Source organism: Acomys minous (assembly GCF_964271855.1).
Source record: "Acomys minous genome assembly, chromosome: 9".
Taxonomy (NCBI): domain Eukaryota; kingdom Metazoa; phylum Chordata; class Mammalia; order Rodentia; family Muridae; genus Acomys; species Acomys minous.
This window is the reverse complement of record NC_140490.1, coordinates 65,279,255-65,303,959: the sequence shown is the minus strand read 5'-3', so window position 1 is coordinate 65,303,959 and position 24,705 is coordinate 65,279,255. Positions and strand designations below refer to the sequence as shown.

The window sequence follows — 24,705 nt, the reverse complement described above, 5'->3', positions numbered from 1 at the left end:
TCAAGTTTGACAAAAGTAGATAGAACAAACTGAACTTTTTAGGGAATAGTAAGCAAAAAAATTAAAAAACAAAAAATATTAATCAACGATTATGTATTGATCAATATATTTTTAAAATATTATATTTCAAATATACTATAATAACTTACTGTTTAAAATTGATAATCAGGTAGGATGTAAAAGCTTAATGGATTACCAGGAACGCTAAGAATTTCAAAGAAGGTGAATAAAGAATGGGTAGTGAGAAACTAATTTGTAAAAATACAATGAGAACACGTCTACGCCAAATGCAGAGACACATTCTCTTGATATCCATTGTTGCACTGAAGCCTTATATTTTTTGTCGGTCACATTGACTGAATTGAACAGATGAGGAACAGGAGGAGGGAGCCTATTTTCATTTGTCAACCAGCCTCCTAGTGATTAAACTCTAACACCAGAGATCTCTGAAAGGAATCCTAGCATTGGGGATCCTAAAGATACATTGTTACATTTCTTCCCTCTTGATATGCTTTCCATTTGGATTGCTTCTACTTCCTATGCCCAACTGGCTAAAATGCACTTCCAACCTTCTTGAGCATCTGCAGTGAGCTAAGTGGAAAATGCCAATATTTTCTTCTTCCTTAAAAAGCTATGTTCATATATCAGAGCTCTTCCATAGCCACAACAACAATTATACTTTTAGTTCACAGTTGTAATTTTTAAATTAGAAAGTAAATAAATTCATAGGAAATCTATCACATGATTTTTTGCAAGCTTCTCAACTCTCATTTTTCTTTTGATGTCAGAAGCTCTCTTGTATAATAATACAAGAGTAAAGTGTCACAATAAACCTGTGAATATGTCTTACTTGACACTTGGCCTTTGATGCCTACTGTTTTAAGTTCAAGTGATGTCGTTAGCATGAAGACATTTGGGAAGAAGAAAGTGGAAATAAGTAAGATACTTACAAATTGGTCATAGAAGGCAAATGATGAATTTAGCTGAATCAGGATACAGGGAGAATGGTTTTCAAAAGTGAGTAAACCGACAACAAAATTGAATATTTATTACAATAAGAGACATTTGCTGGGTGCCCATTATTGGACTAAACCGTGTCATGTGTCTCCTCCTTGACATGAACTGACCTTGAACAGACACATACAGCCCTCATGAACAGTGAACCAATTTCTTTTCTAAATCAGTATTCCTGGTGAATAAACTTCAGCACCAGAAACCTTCAAATATGATGGAATTATTATTCCAGCATTCAGGAGTTATTGAGAAGCTAGGATGTTGTTGCTGTTCACATTTCCACCCTCTTGAATTGTCACAGTTCGGATTCATTCTCTCTAATGGACTTCTCTACTGGATATCTTCAGTGTGCTAGGGAAAGAAGTCAACAGAGACTGGCTCTGAAGAAGCAGAATCGTGGGATGGGGGTTCTTCCCTGGACATAACTATTAAAATTTTATGCTACAAGTGCAAATTTTTAAAAAAATAAATAACAATTATAAGGGGGAAAGAACCTTAGATACCATTGTATTCCATGCAAACTAGAAGTTCCCTGAAACTTTCTCATTATTGTTCTGATCTTCCCTGGCTGGCACTTCCTTTTACCCATGGACATGTATTATTGGAAACTGGCATTTGATTCTTTCCCATGACATGTCCAAGCAAAGTCATTAGCCATAAGGGTTGGGGCCTGGAAAGAAGATGGAAGTGAAGTACTTACAAATTTATCAAACAGTTTTGCAGATAACTCACTGATGGTCTGAGACAGGAAGAGGAAAATGAAACAAAAATTAACCAATTAAAAGATGACATACATGCATATTTATTACAAAACAGTCATCTGTGTGCTCATTTCTGTACGGAAACCTTGTCTACTGTTGCCTCGATGATTTTGACTGAGCTTGAGCAGAAAACATGCAGCCCTCAGAAACAGAGAACACATTTCTCTTCTATACCAGCTTCCAAGTGAATAAATTTACGCACTACACCTCTTTCTGCCTGTGTAAACAAGGACTCTCAGCTTTAAACATTTGAGAAGCTAATGTCTTGCTTGGTTGTTTTTTGTTTTGGTTTGTTTGTTTTTATATGTTTTGTTTGTTATTGGTTCGTTTTTCCTTTTTCTTTCTTTCTGATTCTGCTCTAAGAATATCATCACAGTTTAAACTAGGTTTAGTTATTTCATGGGACTCACTGCGGTGCACTTTTCCTCTTTGGCTGTGCTTCTCTATGTTAAGAGAAGATGCTGAAAGAGACTGTCCTCTGGCAAACAAGGTAAGCAAGTCAGAGCTCTCTCTCGGTTTTGTCTAATTAGATTTTTATGTCACAAATTGAATTTTTTTTTAAAAAAAATTTAAAGTAGGGAAAAATTCGAAAATCACTGAACTCTTCAAAACTTGGTATTTTATGAAGCGTATCCTATTTCTCTTACTTCATTTTTCAATAACTACTGCTTGAACTTATTATTATGAAGGCATATTATTAGAAATTAGGCTCACTATAAATGTGGTACAATATATTTTTTACATGGAGGTTGCTGTATGAAAAAAAATCAGATGCAAATAAAGTACTTACAAATATCCTGCGCAGTTCTACGTTGTGGTCACTGATGTTCTGGGTAAGTGTCATGGCGTGATCAAACAGCTCCTTGAGGAATAGTTCATCATCATCTGTCTCATTGCTGTTCAGTGGCACAGAGGCCACATTCTGCCATAAAAGTAGGTTTGACACCAGCAGCAGAAGTGACCCTGAGAACAGAAACAACGGCATTCAGTTCCATTCCTCCAAACCAATCAAAAGCATCTCTATCACTTCTGTCCAGAGCCTTTCCTGTGTGGTTTGATACTGTGTAGCAGTGGTAGTGAAAAGACAGCATGAGGAGACTTGATACCCTATGTGCATATAAAGGGGGAGGAGGTCCCCCTAGGTCACAGTCATAGGGGAGGGGGGTAGAGGGAGGGTGGGGGTGAGGGAGGAATGAGAGGATTCAGGGGATGGGATAAGCATTGAGATGTAATATGAATAAATTAATAAAATTAAATTAAAATAAATAAATAAAAGGCAGCATCTTTCACTATTTAGTTACATTTTCACAAGTACGTAGTGTAAGAACTTAGTTATTTCCCACAGTTTGGGATTGATATCTGAACTAATGCTGGAATTTTGACACAATTAGAGATTAATTTAATTGTCTGTTAGAACTTACGGTTCTTTTCAATTCTCACTTCCTCCAAGGTATCACTTGTTCTTTAATTTTTGGTATTATACTATAATAACATCATTTATCTCTTTCATTCCTTCTTCTAAACACTTGATTTGCCTTCATTTTTAAAATAATGTTCTTTTCCCTCATTAATTGTTGTTATATACATATATGTGTATGTATTTATACATACAAGAATACATGTGTATGTATATCCTTAAATACTTAAGTGCAGGCTGTATATTGTTACTTACATGTAAGAAATTCAGAGAGGACCATTTGTTATTAGTAACCAACCTAAGTGCTTTTCCTTAGGGAAGACTATTTCTCCCACTCTCATGATGCCTTATTGGCCTGCAGCAATTCATGCAGACTTGAGCCATCCTAGGAATTCCCTCATCCATGTTAGCATGTCTATTGTTTTTGTTTTTAATCAACTCATGCTTAGGCAATCATGCTTGTGATACTTTATAAATCTAGCTTCTGATGGCATTAGGAGGCACAGTTTCAGAGCAAACTCCCTTTTTCTTTTCATAAAAAACACACCTAAGGCTCAGAGATCATTCACAAGATGGGAATAATATGTCCCATTTTATAAGGATAAGCATGGTAGCTTTCATTTTATTCTCATTTCTAAAAAGAATAAATACAGGAGTTCCCATTTTTTAAAACTGAGGATGACGAGAGCCTCACTATAAAAAGGAACCTCTGGACTGGCCTCACTAGCTTACAGTAATAACTCTATGCACTTGCCAATTTACAAAAAGCATCAGTTTTTTTATATAAAGTTGAACTTTACAATAACACTCTCGATAGGTTTATCCTGTGTAATATCATCAGGTTGTATTGTGGAAAAGTGATGGCTGTTGACTTAATTGATTTTTCTCTATTTCCTGTTATCAGCTATGTAGAAAAGATTGTCAACACCTTGGGTTTTGTATTATGCATTATTTTACAGACCTAAGCTGTCTCAGTTATAATTGGGTCTCAGGGAACGCATCCACAATCTTGGGGCTCAGTGTTAACAGAAGTTATTACTTGTAGACATCAAGCTTTAATTTTAAGCACTTGACCACAGAAGACTGAGTACTCTTTATTTTATTCACTTGTATTGCTCAATCGTAACACCTCTTTTAGATGAATTTTCTTGACAATAAAGTGTTAATGTCATCATCAAATTACATTTTTAGATGTACAAAGCAAGAACTCTAACATTTTGCTAATCAATGCTCTCAGGAGGATGAAGAACTAGGTAAACAAAAAATGAGAAGTCTATTTATTATTTTTTGTGAGCAAGTCTGAAATAATGTCTTATATATAGAACATTTGCTAAATATTATTGAAAAATGTTCAAATTAACATTCAGGTACTGGTGATATTCATTAATAGAAAAAACACTAACCACAATTATTCAAAAATAACTAAAAATATCAAAAAAAGATTGCGTAGTACAAATATCCCTATCACCTATTTATAAGAAAGATTAAAATCAATTCAGATAAATCCATTTAAAGTATTTTGAGATTATGATAATTACAATTCCTTCTTTTCTCGCTTTACGCTAGACATTTCTACACGTTCCCTGGAATGAAGACTCCTTTTAGGGACCTTTGGTCCAAGAGTGTGTGATGTATTTACTTTCTATAGTAATGACTGGACAGTAAGTCTCAGCTTTATGCGATTTTACTTGTCCTGATTAAGCATGTACAAATGTCTGGTCACTTCCTATATGGCAAAAAAAAAATTACACCAAAAAATGTAAAATGTCTAACAGATATTCTAAATGAAAGCAATGTTTAAGCTTATTTATTAGAAAATGAGGAAGGAGTTACTCACAGGAGCACAGTTGAGAGAAAGACAGTGACATGTCTGAGGAGTCCTGGCACAGCCTGTTTCCTTCACCCAGCCCCAACTCCAGGAAAGAGTCTACCTCCTATATAGGCCATTGAACTGTCCCCAAGGCCAGGTACTGCTAGGAGGCAACAAAAGGTACCATGAAGAAGGAAGGTGAGGCTCATATGACTCTTTAACTCCAGGCTGTGCTAACAGCATCAAGACCAGGATGACTCAAGTGGTCAATATAACCCCTTTAGCTTATTTTTAAGCTGTGAATATGGTCCAAATTAACCGGCAAATTACTATAGACATCACTTCTCTATAAAAGTTCTTGTGAATTTCATGACTTAGAAGTGTATCCCTGCCACAAAGTTTCATTTTTCTTTAAATAATTACATGTTTCTCTTACTGATTCTATGTTAGGGGGACTTATTTTGCTCTTTTTGTACTTTGGAAAACAAAGCCGTAGGAACAGTCGTGAACTTGGACCAGTTTAACATAGTTTCTTTTCCCGGGTCCATGGAACATGCTAAAGTGTTCCTACATATTAGGCGCAATGGGTCAGTAATGTAAGGTGCAAATCCTAATGTGTAGAGTGTATGTGTGTGTGTGTGTGTGTGTGTGTGTGTGTGTGAGAGAGAGAGAGAGAGAGAGAGAGAGAGAGAGAGAGAGAGAGAGAGAGAGAGAGAGAGAGAGAGAGAGAGAGAATTGTTGTTTAAGGATTTTTGTTGATTTTTGTGGGCAAAATACTTTCACTCAACAAACCATCACGTCAGGTCTTCATGCTGGAGCTGAAACTATTCTAAGTCACAAATTTTCAGCTTGGCTTACTTATGCAAACATAGTTTCTTCATGGAATTTTGCTTTAATCTAATCAGAAGGTACTAGGTTGCACCAATAACAATTGCACTACAATTGATTGAGCATAGACAATAGGATTGGTTTGAAAGTTGCATTTATTGCCTCCATGCACGCTACTTTATGACACTGCAAAGCAGTGGCCAGAGTACCTCATCAGAAAGTAAAGCAAAAGTGTAGAATCATAATTCCAGTCACACTTAGATATCTCTTTCTCATGCAAATATAGCATGTGCCATAGCATTCCCTAGTCTATTAATTTTAGTGTTGTTTGCATCCAACACATTGTCGATAGTCTATATTACATGAATAAGCACTTTTCCAGAAAGCAATAAGGGGTCAGGTGTGAACAATTATTCATTGATTAAAGGAGACAATGCAAGTCATCATTGCCTGCTAGCATACAGAAGCTGGCACTTTGGTAAAGAAGGGACAGTGAAAAATCACAAAATTTATTTTAAGCATTGAAAAAAAGTGGGCAAATTTGGAAATAGAGCCACAAGTGTGGAAATTATTTAGCATCACCTGTGATGAAAAGTATATTGCCAAGATATTATATCGTATGCCTTTTTTTTTTTTAGTAAAAGAAATGCTGCTATGGATATTATTCTCCTGGATATCTATTTTTATGACTTCTTAATTATCTTTAGAGCTGTCTTAAGTGCTTATCGTGATATATATTTATTACTATTCATTAACTGGTAGATCTAGGCTATTTCCATTCTTGCTTATTTTGCACCAATAAATATGGATATAGGCATATCTATCTAGTAAATAGATTTTTGGGGTATACACCCATGAGTTGTATATTTAGGTCATAAAGTGGGTCAATTTTAATATTTTAAAATATAGTTTACTTTTATTTTATGTACATTGGTGTTTTGACTCCATGTCTGTCTGTCTGTCTGAGGGTTTCAGATTCCCTGGAACAGAAATTAGAGACAGTTGTGAGCTGCCATGTGGGCGCTAGGAATTGAACCAGTGTTTTCTGGAAGAACAGGCGGTATCCTCAACCACCACTGAGCCATCTCTCCAGCACCAAAGCTTTACTTTTGTTGTGTTTAGAGATCAGGTTTCTCTGTATAGCTTGCCTGTCTTGAAACTTACTCTGTAGATCAAACTCAAATTCACAGAGATCCTCCCCTCTCTGCCTCCCAAGTGTTGGGATTAAAGGCGTACACTACCACCACCACCACCACCACCCATTTCCATATTTTTGAGGAAGCTTTATATCAATTTCCATAGTGGATACACTTTATTACAGTCTAACTCCTAGGTTATCTTGATTAGAAGGCCTTCTTTAAATTTTGGAGACATCATTTCATGGACTGGGAATAAAAAACAGAAAAAAATAAAGCAACATTTATCTCTCTATTTCTTCGTTGTGGAAACAATGTTACAAGCAATGTCACAATCCCTAATGAACTGTATCCACTTGAAAAGTAAGCCACAAGAAACTTCTGTAGAAAAGCCACTCTTGTCAGGTCTTCAATCACAGTAAAAAAAAAAAAAAAAAGCGGGGGCGGGGGATGGTTACAAAGTCATTACCTAGGAGTATTTAGTCTTCACTTTCTTGAGGCATTTCCACAAGATTGCCTTGGTCCAGGAAGTTAACATTATGTGTATTTGCCAGGAGTAAATGGGAGGTTGATTCAATTTTTATCTACAGAACCTGGGTTTTTGTGCATACCTAGCTCCAGGCTACCACTATGGCAACATCCTGTTTCTCACCCAAGTCTGTCTGCTGAAACGGCTGAAGGTTTTATGAACATTTATATTAAAAGTCTAATTTCTTCTAAACAATTAATTTAAATTTAATTTCATGATTTTGCATGATATTCTCCAATATTCAATTGTGGTATATATCTTGTCTCGGAAAAAGATAAACTACACTAAAATTAATATCTTTCTTTATAAAATGTGTACTCTATAGCATATGTTGTAGTCTTGATTACCCTCTAGCTTAAACAAAATACATTTCAGCAGAATATATATTATATATAATACACATATATGTATGTGTAAAGATATTAATTAAGGAATAAAATACATTAAATTTGTGAGGGAGTTTACAGATGTACCTGGGAAGGGTCAAAGGAGATTAAGAAAGGAGAAGTGATGTAATTTTCTATCTCCATATTGATAGTTTATTACTCACTGTCTGAGCAATTCTAAGATTCTATGTGCTCTATCTTCATTTGATGATTGCTATTATTACTGTGAAAATGGTATTTAATTTCATAAACTACCTTTTGTTCATTTTTGGGATTATTTATGACTACTGTATCTTTTTATATGTAGTTTTTACTTTTATTTTTGTTCAAAGTCATCTTGTTTTCTACCGTTCAGTTCTTACCTACATTGTTTTATAGTACTGAATTACTAAACTAAATTTTGTATAGACTGAGAAATTAGATATAGATTTTTTTGTTCTACATACATGTAAAATTTTTATTCACAGCATATATTAAAGGATTTAAGTTTTCTACTATGTATTTTAATTGCTTTGTTAAATAATTAGGTGGATATATGGTATTTTACACATGACAAACAGGAACAAATAGAGGAAACAACACCCATCATAATGGCCACAAATAATAGAAAGTATCTAGGTGCAAGTCTAACCTACCAGGGTAACACCTGTATGACAAGAACTTCAAATCTCTGAAGAAAGAAACTGAAGAAGATATCGGAAGATGGAAAGAGCCCCATGCTCATAGATTGGTAGGTTTAAAAAGGAAGAATGGCCATCTTACCAAAAGCAATCTACAGATTAAATGCAATTCCTATCAACATACCAACACAATTGTTTATTTGTTTGTTTATTTGGTTTTTTGAAACAGGGTCTCGCTGTGTTAGCCTTGGCTGTTCTAGACTCACTTTGTAGACCAGGCTAGCCTCAAACTCACAGTGATCTTCCTGCTTCTGCCTCCCAAGTGCTGGGATTAAAGGCATGCACCACCACCACCTGGCTACGGACAAAATTTTTTTACATACCTGGAAAGAACAATTCTAAACTTCAAATGGAAAGACAAAATAAAATAACCCATAATAGCTACACCAATACTGTAAAATTATAGAATCTCTAGAGGTACCTCCATCTAAGACTTAAAGCTATACTACAGAGTAATAGTAATACAAATTTCATGGGCCTGGTATAAAAAGACAGCTTGATCAATCAACTCAAATTGGGGACCCAGAAATAAACTCACACTCCTATGGACACTTGATTTTTGAGAAAGGAGCCAAAATCATAAAATAGAAAAAAGATAGCACCTTCAACAAATGGTACTGGTCTAACAGGATTCTTACATGTAAAAAAATGCAAATAGATCTATATTTAGCACCGTGCACAAAACTCAAGCCCAAGTGTGTCAAAGACCTCAACATAAAATCATATACACTAAATATTTCAGATGAAAACATGGGAATCAGACTTGAACTCACTGGCCCAAGAAATAAGTTCCGGAACGGAACACTGACAGCTCACACTCTAAAGCCAACAATTGATAAATGGGACCTCATGAAACTAAAAAGCTTCTGTAAAGTGAAGGAAACTGCCAATAGAACAAAAAGTCAATCTACAAATTGGGAAAAGATCTTCATGAAGCCTACATGTGACAAAGGGATAATATCCAAAATATATAAAGAACTCAAAGCATTAAACACAAACAGAATAGCCCAATTTAAAAAATAGGGTAGAGTTAGGCAGAGAATTCTCAGCAGAGGAATTTCAAATGGCCAAGAAGCATTTAAAGAAATGCTCAATGTTGTTATACGCCAGGGAAATGAAAATCAAAAAGATTCTGAAATTCCATCTAAAATGTCTCCATTGCTAAGATTAAAACCTTAAGTGACAACACATGCTGGCTAGTATGCAGAGAAAGGGAGATACTTATTTCTTCATTGCTTGTGTGAGAGCAAACTTGAATATCTTCAGAAATCAATCTGGTAGTTTCTCAGAAAACTGACAATAGCTCTACCTCAAGACCCAGCTATACCACTCCTGAGCATACACTCAAAAATTGTTCAACCATACAAGAAGGACATTTGCTCAACTATGTTCATAGCAGCTTTTTTCATAAATTCCAGAATCTGGAAATAACTTAGATATCCCCCAATCAAAGAATGGATAAAGAAACTGTCAACTTTTACAAAGTGGAATACTACACAGCTATTAAAAATAACAACATCATGAAATTTGCAGGCAAATGGATGGAACTAGAAAAGATCATCCTGAATGAGGTAACTCTGACCCAGGAAGATATACATGGTATGTACTCATTTATAAGTGAATTTTTGTCATTTACTATGGGATAAACACTACAAAACACAAACCCAAAGAAGATAAGCAACAAGGTGGGCTCCAGGGAGGATGCTTAAATCTCAGTGAGAGGAAGAAATAGAAGAGACACAGGTAGTAGTTCAAGAGAATAAACAAGGTAGGAGAGGGAGTGCAGAGAAAAATAAAGGTGAAGATGAGAACTGGGGAAGGTACAGACAAGAGGACAGAAGGCCTACAGAAAAAAGAGACACTGTGTATGGAGCATCTATGTGACAAGCTGGAGACCTAAGTCTGGGAAGATGTGAGGGGAACTATAGCTGAGCCTCCTAGTAGCAGGGGCAATGGAGACCGAAGAGAACACCCTCTAACAAGAAGAGACTCCTAGTGGAGAGAAAAGAACACCAAACACTCACAATATCTCTGATCCAATACTTACTCTGTCCTCAAGGCATGCAGGAATAAAGATAGAACACGCAGAGCAGAGATTGAGGGAATGAATGCCCAGCCAATGCAACCTATGTACTACCTCATGGAAGAGAGCAAACCCTGACACTATTAACTATACTCACGACTGCCTAGGGGAGCCTATCAGAGCTGTCCTCAGAGACTCCACCCAGCAGCAGTTTGCAATGTGCTGAAACTCATACTCAAATATTGGGGGAAGCATAGGGAGTTTAGTGGAAAAGCAGGGGTCAGAGAAGGATTAAAGGACCTAGAGGTGATGAAAGCTCCACAAGAAAACAAACAGCCAACTCACCTGGGCACAGAGGGGCCAGGGAAATCTGAAGAACCAACCAAGAACCATCCATGGACTGGACCTTAGTCCTATACCTATGTGTAGTTGATGGGCATCTCAGGCATCATGTGGGCTCACTGGTAATGGGAACAGGGATTATCTCTGACATGGAATCTGTTCCCTGCTGGCTTGGACTTCCTTGAGTTGGTGTTCATGGGTGGAGTGGCTGATCTTTTCTGAGAAATAGGTGAAGCAGGAGGGGGGAAGGAAAAGTGGGTGTGGCAGAAGAGGGAGGGGCTATGTCCAGGATATAAAGTGAATAAATAATTTTTTAAAATGTATGTCATTTCATCAGTTCTTTTGAATCTTTCACATGCTCATAAAAGTCTGTGACATTTTTGCTTTTATGAAAATAGCTACCGCTCCAATAAAATATACCTGGATTTTTACTTTTTAATGTATTTTAACTGAAATATAACCATCTCACTTCCAAAGCTACCTTTTCAAATTATTCTATTGATTCCTTTTGAACTTTATATCACGTCTTTAATAATAGTCATGCATCTCCCTAAAACTTCCCAGATCGTCTCTCTTCACTATTGTCTTAGTTAGGGTTTCTGCTCCTTAATGAGAGAAGCATGACCACAGCAATGCTTAGAAAGAGAAACATTGCATGGTAGATGCCTTACAGTTTCAGAGGTTGAGTCTATTATCATCACTGCAGGAAGCATATGGCATGCAGACATACAGACAGACAAGGTGCTGGAGACTCAGCTGAGAACTCTACACCTGAATCCTCAGGCAGCAGAGCATGACTTGAGCACCTGAAACCCCAAAGCCCACACCCAAGGACACATTTCCTCACAAAATTCAAGACCTACTCTTCCAGGGCCATACCTCTTAATAGTATTCCTCTCCATGAGTCTACCACCACACCTACCAACCTGACTGTGTGTGTTGTTGTTTGTTGTGGTGGTTGTTAAACCCATGAAGACTTATTTGAGATGTCCAAATATTTCTGTATGACCTCCCACTGGAGGGTATTCAACTTCCAAACACTTGCATTCTTACAGAAAACAGACTCTACATCTCCCATTAGTTAACAGATTCCAAAAGCTTGTTGGTTTTAATTCCTTTCTAACTGTTGGTATTTTACACTATCTTTATGGATATTGTTATAAAATTATGATTTTTTTTACAAGTGCAGCTGCCCTGTTGCATGCAGAAGATACTTGGCTCATAATCTTCCATCTCCTGTTACCCTAACATCCCATTTTCACCTAATTCTCCTATGATTGTTGAGCATTGGGAGGAAGAGGTGTAGTAAATATCAATTTATTGCTGAGCATTCTAAAGTGTCTTATTCATTGTACCTTGGCCATCTACTGAAAATAGAAGTCGCTCAGTTGAGGGTTGAGAAATGATCCATGGGTATAGTGGCAAATCAAAGAGAGTTGGTATTATAAATGTCCACTTAGAAGGACAATATGTTTGCTTTCTCCTTCATGTTAATGAAGTCTCTAGCCATAGATTCTTGGAGAAATAATGGTAATTATTTAGGGTTTCAACTTGTAGACTGAGACTTAAATCCAATGTTGATGTCATTGGTAATCCAATTGATGTACACACTAGTATTGTGCCAGAGGATGTCTTTGAAAGCAAGTTATTAATGTAGCATCTATGAATCATAATTGGATAAGACTGATGAATACTTTCTCCTCTGGTATCATGCATAACACCTTCTTTGACCATGAAAGCTATACTATGGAGAGGAAGCTTCTGGTTCAGAAAATGCCTAATTTAATCATTTTTATATGAATCAAGTATATAGTGTCTTTATCAGTAGGTGGTATTAAACTTAAATGATCAAATGTAATAATAGTCTTCATCACTTTATTTGTTTTAATATGTATTTATCACTATATAGTAGTGTTTGTTATTCAAACATTCACTGAACATCCCAGTCTTATCTCTTTCACCTAGGAGTCTTCTCCATTTGATCATTCACTTCTATATATTCATTAGTTCTTGAAAATGTAATTGGATTTTGGTAGTTATCACATTGTAAGTAATGAAACTACAAACTGATTTTGATACTGCAGACATTTTCAGAATATAAAATCTGGCCAACAGTTATGTAGTATTCTAAGTGATTTAAATTTTTCAATGTAAAGGCATTTTTCCTCCTTAATTAGGCTTTCTCCTACATATATTTTAGGGATGTTAATGCCGTTATTCTGGCTTTGTGGTGAAAGGTAATTTATTTCTTTTCATTGATCCCATCTCTTAATTCTTTTTTTTTTACATATTTCTTGGTTAACATTAAGAACAAACAGCTCCCATGTTTCTGTATAGACTGCAAGAACAAGGTCTGTTCCAAATAATCAGATACGTGCTAACAAAGCAAACTGATGATGTGCATGCTGAAGGAAAGGGGACACTCAAGGACCATGCTTGGTCTTGAAGCCACGGGATACTGAGAAATCATTCTAGTGCAAAAATTAAGCATAAGCAAATATAATTGTTTCTTCCAAATTTGAATTTGTATCTCTTTATCAATTTTCTACACAAAAGGTCTTTTACAGTGAAAACCATAATAAGCTCACTTCAACATGTAAATAATTAAGGATTTTTCTCAGATTATCTTGGAGTTGACACTCTTCCAGAAAGGATTCTATTGTGAAATTTGCTTATAATTCATCAGTGCATGAATTTTTGATTGAGTAATATAAGGCACAATGGTTATTAATCATTTATCTTACAAAATGTATGCATTATGTAATGAAACTTGAATATAGTTATATGTTTATAGCATCAAAGGTGCTTAAATTTAAATTATATGTAAATTGTCTGAAAAACATGAAGTGTATATTTATTTATATGTGTAGGCAATGTTATTTTATAGACTTTGAACCTGAATGTTGTAGAATGGGGATTTCTATTAGCAATATAAAATGTTGTTAACTCACTTTCTGTGACTCATTGGGCTGTTAAAAAGATGTCAGTCCCTTATAATTAGGATACCCCTCATTTTCCTGGAACCTGGAATGAGTCTAAAGACAAAGAGAATTATCATACACTAATGGTTAGTATTTGCTGGTCATTTTTCATTCAAAATATTGAATGAATATTTTTGTGAAAGTTAGGATTGTAAAACTCAGACAAAGGCATGAATTCTCACTGGTCTAGGTCAGGGTAATTTAAATATTCTCGCCACCAAAGTTCTACAAGAGATAGCCTTGAATATATTTTTTTGCATTCATTGTATCATGATGAAGGGTTTTATTGTAGTAAAAGTTACACAGAGTAGCTAACAAATTCTAGTTTATGGTATATGTGGTTCTTATAAAAAGCAAGCCTTTGAATCATTGGCAAGGAGACAATTTCCTGAACAGAACACCAACAGCCCAGGCTAGGCTCTAAGGTCAACAATTAAAAAATGGGACCTCGTAAGTGAAGGCTTTCGTGGGACATGCCCCTTGAGCTAATATGCAGATATAAGTGAGTATATACCATTTGAGTCTTTCTGCTTCTGGGTTAACTCACTCATTATGATCATTTCCAGCTCAATCCATTTATCCACAAATTTCGGGAATTCCTTGTTTTTAATAGCTGAATAGTATTCCATAGTGTATATGTACCACAGTTTTTTTTATCCATTCTTCTACTGATGGACACTTAGGCTGTTACAGAGGAGAGGACATTCTATTGGGACTCTAGATGAGAGAAGCATGGGAGAATGGCAAAGTAGAAGGATCCAAAGGGTCCTAGAAACCTACAAGTAGAACATTATGATAGGCAGATTTGGGCTCAGGGGTCCCGCTCAAACTAAGGCACCAGCCAAAGACAATACAGGCGGTAAACCTTAAACCCCTACCCAGATCTAGACAATGGACAGAACACTCTCCACAGTAGAGTGGAGAGTGGGATATGACTTTCTCACATACTCTGGTGCCTCACCTTTGACCATGTCCCCTGGAGGGGGAGACCTGGTAGCACTCAGAGGAACGACAGCAGATTACCAAGAAGAGACTTGATACCCTATGAACATATACAGGGGGAGGTAATCCCCCTCAGGAACAGTCATAGGGGAGGGGAATAAGGGGAAAACAGGATGGAGGGAAGAATGGGAGGATACAAGGGATGGGACAACCATTGAGATGTTACAAGAATTAATTAATAAAGAAAAAAATAAATAAAATAAAATAAAAATGAGACCTCATAAAACTGAAAACCTTCTGTAAGGCAAAGGACACTGTCAAGAGAACAAAGCAAAAGCCTACAGACTAGGAAACAATCTTCACTAACCCTACATCTGACAAAGGGCTAAGAAACAAATATATATAAAGAACTCAAGAAATTAAGTACCAACAAAACAAATAACCCAATTATGAAATGGAGTTCAGAGCTAAACAAATAATTCTCAATAGGGGAATATCAAATGGCTGAAAAACACTTACTTAATGAAATGCTCAACGTCCTTAATCATCAGAGAAATGTAAATCAAAATGACTTTGAGATTCCATCTTACACCCATCAAAATAGCTAAGATCAAAAACTCAAGTGACAGAACATGCTGGTGAGGATGTGAAGAAAGGGGGACACTCCTTCACTGCTAGTGACAGTGCAAACTTGTACAACCACTTTGGAAATCAGCCTAGGGGTTTCTCAGAAAACTAGGAATAGGGCTCCTTCAAGATCCAGATATTCCATTCACTGACATATTCTTGAAAGATTCTCCGCCACACAACAAGGACATTTGCTTAACTATGATCGTCGCAGCTCTATTTGAAATACCCAGAACCTGGAAACAACCTAGATGTCCCTCAGTTGAAGAACGGAGAGAGAAACTGTGATACATTTACGCTATGGAATATTACTCAGCTATTAAAAACAAGGAAGTCTTGAATTTTGCAGGCAAATGGATGGAACTAGAAATGATCATCCTGAGTGAGATAACCCAGACCCAGAAATCCACACATAGTATATAATCACTCATAAGTGCATGTTAGCCCAACATGTATGTCCTCTGAAAGTGTTCACTTAGTGGGGGACCAGAATAGGATTCTGAGAATCACTATTGGATTCCAGGGCAGAGGGGTATGGAAGAATGGGGAGATAGAAGGATGCACAGGGTCGAGGAGCCCCATAAGAGGACCATCAATACTGCCAGAACTGGACCTAGGGGGACCTGCACAAACTGCTGTACCAAACAAGGACAATGCATGCAGTAAAGCTAGACCCCTGTTCAGATATAGCCGATGGAGACAACTCATTCTCCATGGTTGTGGGGAGAGCAAGGACTCCCTCTGACATAAGCTCTGGTGCCCCACATTTGACCACTTCTACTTGGTAGGGAGGCCTGGTTGTACTCAGAGGAGGGGGAAGCAGGCTATCCAGATGAGTCCTATTAGGCTGTGATCATATGGTGGGGGAGGAGGTCACTTTCTATGGGAGGGAAATAAGGTGGAAGAGGGAGGGAAGGGGAAACAGAAAGACACAAGTGAAGGGATAACAATCAGGATGTAATCTGAAAAATAATTTTTTTAAAAAAAGAATAAACTGTATTAGAACGGCAATTAAGAAAGTAGGAATTAGGAATGTACCAAACAGTATAAAACAGGAAAATGGCAGCAATTAAAATATGACTTTCAAAAATATGTACAAAAAAAGTCACAGTGTAAGAGTCCCTGTTAGTTCTCTCAGGAAGCAACTGGTCCTTAGTATGTCACTCATTTATATTTTCCTAATTATGGAATGAAGGCTCTGACCTTTCTACTTCTCTACCAAATCTATTGTCTACAAGATACGTGGAACAAAATTCTCAGTCTTTGTGAGGACTGCACTTGACTAATATAAATGTTTATTTGGTATTTGGATAAATGAAGTATGAATCATTCAATAACGTATCCAAGAGAAGGCTGGTATTGCCAAGAAATATTTAGTACCAAACTTATTATTATTATTATTATTATTATTATTATTATTGTGAAGTTCATGTACAAACAAGTACATGTGATTGAGTTAATGGCCTTTACATATCAAAATGATAGCTTTGCTCTGGTGCTCCTCAGTCTCTGTCTGAACAAATTTTCTACCCTACTTTTACAAAATAGCATCTAAGCTTTGGGATTGCTGTAATATAGATATCCCATTCATGGGTAAGCATCCCATTGATTCATTTTTCTGGACTTTTACTATTTGAGAGAGTCTTCACTTGTCACCATTCACTGCACAAAGAAATTTCTCTAGTAAATCCTGAGAGTTGCAGCTAATCTATAGGTATTTGAGAAATTTCAGATTGGGCAGGTTTTTTTTTTGTTGTTGTTGTTGTTTTTTTTTTTTTTTTTTGATAAGGGGTGAGAACCATACTTAACTGTGACTATATGGATAAGTTTTAGCATGCAGATAGGAATTAGTGTGGTCTATTAAAATGGTGAATTTGGGTTGGTGAAAGAAGCTGAGGGACACTAGTAGCAGGCAAGGCCAGAACACAGTGTGGCCAGCAGTACTTGGAGTGAAGAGAATGCCACGGAGTGACAGAAAGAGGTCTGATGGACAGAAGGGGCTGAGAGTTCACCCATGGTGTGAATCCTGTCCCAACCTGAAGACTTGAAGAGGTCTGATGGACAGAAGGGGCTGAGAGTTCACCCATGGTGTGAATCCTGTCCCAACCTGAAGACTTGGAAGGCATGAATAGGGATCCAAAGACTTGATTGGACTGCTGAGTGTTTTAAAATGGCATTCTCTTGAGGATTGTGGTAAGTGCAGGTGACTTAGGGAGTAAGAGAAAATGAACAACAAAGCTAAACCAGACCTCAGGGCGTGCTGACCTGTCAAGACCTGATGGGAGGCTCTGGCACAGAATAACAGGATAGGATCTGGCAAAGTGAATAATTTTCTTGTACTTATTAACATGGAAATACTTTTACTTGTGACTTTATTCTCTGATTCTAGTCATTTATACCAGCAGCAATATAGTAAGTTATAAATTATCCCATTTGCCAAACTTCTTAAAGATATTAATACATTAAATACTAAATGAATAAAAGTTACCAACAATCTTTTAACTTTGTTATATATATATGTTTATTTTTCTTTTAAAAGACACCGATTTTTCTCATGCATACATTTATAATGTATAAAATAAAGATTATTTAAAATGATACAGCACCATGGATCATCTCCCTCTCATTATATAAGCAGACTTCACTATCAACAAGCACCACACAGCTCAAGAGCTTGAGATAAAGGTCAACTGTATGCATATCAACATTTAAGCAATAGAATAATTTCCAAAGAGCAACAAATTGAGATAATTGATTAGATGATTCAAAGTCTTGAAGACCAGACCAGTAGATGTATTCCACACTTTCTGGTATTCCTAAACTCTAGGGAAAAAAAAACACAACCAGTCAGTTATTCTTTATAGCTTGTATTTTATTTTCCTTTCCTTTCTACATGTTAAATTATGTTTAGAGAAATAATAAAAAATACAAAACTACTTTCAGGTAGGAACTGTCTTAAAAAAACTGCCTGCCTGATATACTGGTCCCATTGCTCTAATTTTTTTTTGGAGGATGGGAATAGCCATCCACACTTTTATTAGATCTAAGAACAACCTTATGAGAGAACCTATACTCAAAATATTTAATGAGGCTAGGACTCAAGACTAGATAGGTCACATGTCTAGGGAAAAACCTACTACAATACTTCTGCTAAATGAACATAGCAATGCAATATTGTGGTGCCCATAGTCAAGAGTATCTCTCAAGTTCATCAGAGAAGATTCTTCTGACAGTAGAGTAACAAAGAAATCCACAATTCAACAGTGTGTACACAGTAAGAGACACTGGACCACTCATCTAACTAAGATGCCTCTATCAGATTTCTGTTCTCAAAGCTCTAGCATCTGTATGAGAGTAGAAGTAAAAAAAAAATTGTAAGAGGCAGAGGTGGTAGATGACCTCAAAGAAATGGCATCTTCAGAATATAATAAAACTGACATGTACATAAACTGAAAGACACATTGACAGCATGCACAAAACCTGCACAGGCTCAAGCAAACCGAATCCCAGCAGAGAAGGGGAAACAAACACAAAGTCCTATTCCTAACTGAAAATCTATTTGCAAATGATACCAGAGGAAAAGGAGATAAGCCAGTTTTCTCCAAAAGAGTATCAGTGAGTATACCAACTGTACTCTAGGTCAGGCCTCAGGTCCAGGACTAATTAGCCAACGCAAACCATACTCCATGAGTTTTTCTTTTTTCTTTTTTTTTTTTTAATGTGGAGATAGATCTTTGATTTTCTTTGGATAGTTTTGTCTTATTGGTGCTCTTTTAATTACTTTGCTTGTCTGTTTTGATTTTAATGTCTTCCTTTATGCTATATGTCTTGTTTCATGAGGGGAAGAGGAAGAATGAGTCAAAATTGAATAGGTAACATGGTAGGGAGAATCTGGTGAAGATAAGGAAGGAAAAGAATATGATCAAAACATATTGAATGAAAGGTATATTAAATATAAATTTTAAAAAAGAGGGCATACTGTCACAAAGAAAAATAAATCAATGAGACAATTCAATCATAGGCATGTATTTTCACAAGTCTAGCATGAGTTCTGTTACTATGTCAGCCATCTACAAGTAAAAGCAAGACCCCTGTATTTATTTTCTCATATTTATTTGACTTCACATGAATTTGTGTATTTATGAATCTGAAGATGGAGGACCAAGATTTGATACTTGAGCATAGATGAGTATTTGGCCTTGGTAATGAATACTGATTGTCTAGGAGTCATAGTGATATGAGTCTCTAATGACTTAGTCTGGAATATTTCACTCTGCCCAGTGCAATAAGAACTACTCAAAATATTGTGAAAAACTTATCCTTTCAGGTTATGCATTAGTTCTGAGAATGTCTATGAGAATAGCTGCCATTTTTTTCTTGCTACGTGAATGTTTCATAATAAGTAGCTATGGCAGAGGTCAAATCATTCATGAATTAGCATTGTGGAAGGTAAGAACACTACTCACCGAGACTAGTATACTTGTGGTGACTTCAAGAAGCTTTGTATTTTCTGTTTCAATGTCTTCGACTAATGATATGACATCATCATACATTCTTGGCATACTTCTAAGAATTTTCAGCAGGTTTGTAAGAGTGTCATGCCAAGCCCATATTCTACTGAGTAGCACTTTTGGAAAGTCTTCAAGCTAAGCAGCCATGTTTCAGCAATTACATTATGATGAGGGAAGTAAGGAGAAGGATTAGTTAGTGTGATTTTCTATGAGACAGGCCAAATTAAATATGCATTTATTACTTTTATGGGCAGGTAGAATTGTTTGTAGAATTAAATAATATGAACAAATAAAATATAAACAGTCAGTAATTTGCCATTATGAAATAACTTATGTAGATAACTAATATTTCCAATAACCTATTTTATTTTATTGATCATGTTTTGGTTTTCCATATAACATTTTATCATCTGATTTCCTGGGAATCTCTTTCTATTTCATTATTTTACTTGTCCATGAGACCCCAAGAACTTTCTGGAGCTTAGTAGGTGTTCTGATCCAGGAAACTTAGATGTTCCAAATGTAAATGCAAGACATTTAACTTAGATTTATCAAACAAAAATACTACATTCTTCACATTTATACTTATTTTAGGTTATTTTAATATACTAATAAATTTATATCATGAAGACTTCATGTTACTAATTGTGCTTTCCTCTGTCTAGAGCATTTTTTCTCCTTGCCTCTAGCTGGACAGCACATCTGTTTGAATATATGAGTGAAGAACAGAAGAACATGGAAAGGCAACATCTTTAATAGCAGCATAAATAGAAATAAAATTGGAATTTTGATTTTCCATTCTGTTCCAGGATCTTACACGAAACTCATTTCTGACTTGAAATGTTTTATATGTTGATATATATATATATATATATATATATATATATATATATATATATATATATATATATATTAGCTATTATAGAGACAATGAAAAGAGTAGAGAGGATTCAAGAGGACATTGTGATAGAAACAGGAAAAATGAATGACAGAAAGAACCAGATTCAACTGTGTTGACAATATAATATCATGGAATCATTGCTGCATAGAATGAGATTGTGAGAATTTGAGGTGGATGGAGCCTAACACCCATTATGATAGAGCGGATGAAGGCCCAAATTACATAAAAGCTTCCAATGCCACAGTCCCCTTACCTCAGTTAGCTTTTCTGAATGATAATTGCAGCAATGGCAACAAAGCCCTTTGTTTAGTGTCCTGCCATGAAGTGCATATCTAGAAACATTGTATTGCTCCTTCTTGTGTTATTATTTTCACAGGATGCTTAAATCATGAGTAAGATTTAAAAGATAAGTAAGTTATGGAAAGGAATCATAAGGAAATATCATAGCAGTTATGAATTAGAGCTTTTATGATATGTAGACATTCTCATTACAACTGAGGACATTGCTCATTATGAGAAGCATTAGATAGTGTTTATAGCACTCTCTTCTCCAAGGTCTTTTAGGTAAGATACAGAAGAAAGCACAGAAGTCATGGAGAAATGAATAGGAAAGTGAGAAGCAGAAGTAAAATCAAAGAGCCTTGAAAAATCAAGAAGACTGAGCATGGAGGTCAATCATATGAGATTTGCCAGTAAGGAACCATTCCCTGGTAACATACAAGTGACACAATTGTGTTTGCCTTTATTAAATAAAGTCTAGTAAAAAGATATCATAAAACTAAGACCCTCTTAAGGATAATTTAAGGACTTGACATTTGTTTATTTAATATGATTTTTCTCTGTCACTCCATTATGAAAAATCTTATGATTTCCACATCTGTTCTAGTACTTACAAAATCCCACAACATGACAAAGTCTAATGCTTCATCTCTATAGATAAAAAATCGACTAGACTTACAGGAATATTTTGTGCTTCATCAATATTTTCTGGAGTTTTGATAGCATAATTGTGGCAGCTGGTGAGCTTTTTATGCAGTAACTGCCGATCCAAAGGAAACTCAAGCATCTACATATATCAAATTTAATATTGAATTAAATAAAGTTGGCAAAATAACTCAAATATACAAATATAATACAAATATTAGTGTACTCAGTAGATGTGTGATTTTTACAGAAGAAATTTACATAAAATCTAAGATTAAGAACTTAATGATGTGAACACATTTTAACTTCTTTTTTATTATTTTTCTTTTTACATATATATTTATATTATTATACATATATACAATAAACTGCTTACATCAAGAAGAACCATAAAACAATCAGGAATTATATAAATGTTATATGTGTTTGACTATTTGTATTTTGCAACCTTCATGAAAACATCTTTCCTATCTTCATATGTATAAAATTATGACTGTAAATCAATATCTATTGTATCTTTGTCAATTTAAAACATCTATCTAGACCTACAAACATCTTAATCCCTAAACAACTAACCTTAGCCATGAAACTGAATTATCTGGTTGTCAACCCTATCAGAGACTTGAGAAGGAATAAAATTAATTATCTGAGTACAGTACAGGCGAGCTGCTTCCAAAATGAAAAAATGACAGAGACAATTTGCTGCCTGAATTGTCACCCAAAACTCTCTATAACGTTGGAGCATTATTTTTAGCCATCTGGCCCAGTAAATCTGACAGACATATTTGTGAGGCAGAAACTATTGTGGACTTGCTTATACTGTATGGGGAGAGTTTGGCTGTTGACTCTGCCTGCACCCAAGCTTGCTCAATTTTAGGCAGAATTCTGTCTGTGGCAGAAATGAGGACATTTTTCTCAGTGGTTTGTTTGCCTCGTTTGAAGCTATCTCCATAGGGATGTTCTTTGATGCCCATATCTTCTTTGAGGTAGGCTGGGTGGTACCAGGAGTTAACCTGTCTTGTTGTCAAAGAATCTTTAAAATAATAAAACGTCTTTAAATGTCACATTCTGTAGGTCTCTGGGGTTTTTGAAGACATCTAACCATATTCCTTTACCTATATATAAAACCATATCTATCTGTTAAACCTAGGATACATATTCTTGTGATTAAAAATAAACTAGAAATTGACTTGGCATAATTTGATCAAATAACATTTAACTTGTACTGATTATTGAATCTATTCCTCAACTTAAGGCCTTAATAGTTACTCACAAATAAGGATATTTTTAATTCATTGGTATAGAGTTTTGTATATTGATGGAAATAAGTATAATTTTGATACATTAATATAGAATTCAAGTTTATGATCATTTTCACACACATTATACGTTTCTAATCTAATATGCAATATTGTACCCATACAACTCAATTATAATACAAGGTTTACATTTGTTTATTTTTATCAAGGCTCTATCTAACATGAAATTTCTTTGTTCATTCTCACTCCATTTTCCTGTAGGTATGATTTCCACATCATTTATCGTACTTACGAACACCCGTAGCATGACAAAGAAAAGTTAGTCTACTGCTTCAGCTAGTAAGGTGAAAAATCAACCAAGGACTCACAGTCATCTTTTGGACTTCATCCAGGTTTTCTGGAGTTTTGACAGTATAATTTTTGCCACAGGTGATAGTCTTGATAAGAATCTCCTGAAACTCAATAAATTCTTGCACCTGTGTATATCAAAATTAATACCCAGTTAACTGCATTATGGAAATATAAGTCAATAAAATTACAACCAGAATATTAATGCACTCAATAGGCGTATGCTTTATAAAAATGAAACATGCATGAAACTTAAAAGGTAAGAACAATGTAAACATTTTGATACTTATCTTCTTAATTGCATCTGTAATCTCATTTTGTTTGTTACATAAATGTCCACACTTAATCCTTTTCCCTATTTACTCTTGTCTTATTTTTTTTATTTTTCCTAAATCTTTCTGTATTGAAGAGAAGTCTTTAAAATAAGAAAACCACACAATACAAAGTGTCTTAGAGATCATCATTCTCTAAAATCTGAGCCACGTATTACGATATTTTGTATCTAATGCATTAATTTCCTGATTCCTCTTTGTCTTAATTGATGTGTATCTTTTAAGTTAGAAGTTTAAAATTGTTTGTTTTCTTCTTGCTACGAGGAAACACATATACCTGTAGTATTCAGTGTTAATAAATTCTGACTGAAATTGTGTCAAGTTTGACAGAAGTAGATATAGCAAACTGATCATTTAGGAAGTTGTAAGCAGTGGAATTAAAAAGCAACAAAATATTAATTCATGTTTAGGTATTGATCAATATATGTTTTAAATATTGTACATTTAATATTAAAAACTTATTATTTAACACTGATAATCAGCTAGCATATGAGAACTTCCTGGTTTGCCAGGAATTCTAACGTGCCTATCTCAAATGCAGACACACAATCTCTTGATTCCTATTCTTGTACTGAAGTCTTTTATTTTTCTCCTTCATGTCGAATGACCTTGAACAGATGACATGCAGTCATCAGGAGGAGGGAGCCTATTATCCCTAATCAACCAGCCTCCTAGTGATGGGATTATAGCACTAGAGAGCTCTAAAAGATATCCTAGCATTGGGGCTCCTAAAAATAAATTAGCATTCTCTTCCCTTTTGATGGTTTCCATTTGGATTCTTTCTACTTCCTATACCCAACTGACTGCAATGCAATTTAACATTCTTGGGTATCTGAAGTGCACCAAGTGGAAAACATCAATATTTTGTTGCTCCTTAAAAGCCAGATTCAGATATCAGTGTTCTTTCTTAACCACAACAGCTATACTTATAATATTCAATTTCTTATTTTAAAA

General features: G+C 35.4%; 1 protein-coding gene across 1 annotated transcript in view; it reads right to left on the bottom strand.

Moving 5' to 3' along the window:
- The window catches only part of LOC311605854 (prolactin-7A1-like), a gene marked incomplete at both ends in the record, with an annotated part of 70,856 nt that overhangs the window by 4,375 nt on the left and 41,776 nt on the right, over positions 1-24,705 (bottom strand). The window contains one exon of the mRNA XM_084796711.1: positions 2,566-2,738. Coding sequence (XP_084652837.1) covers positions 2,566-2,738 — 173 coding nt within the window. The remainder of the gene's footprint in view (positions 1-2,565; positions 2,739-24,705) is intronic.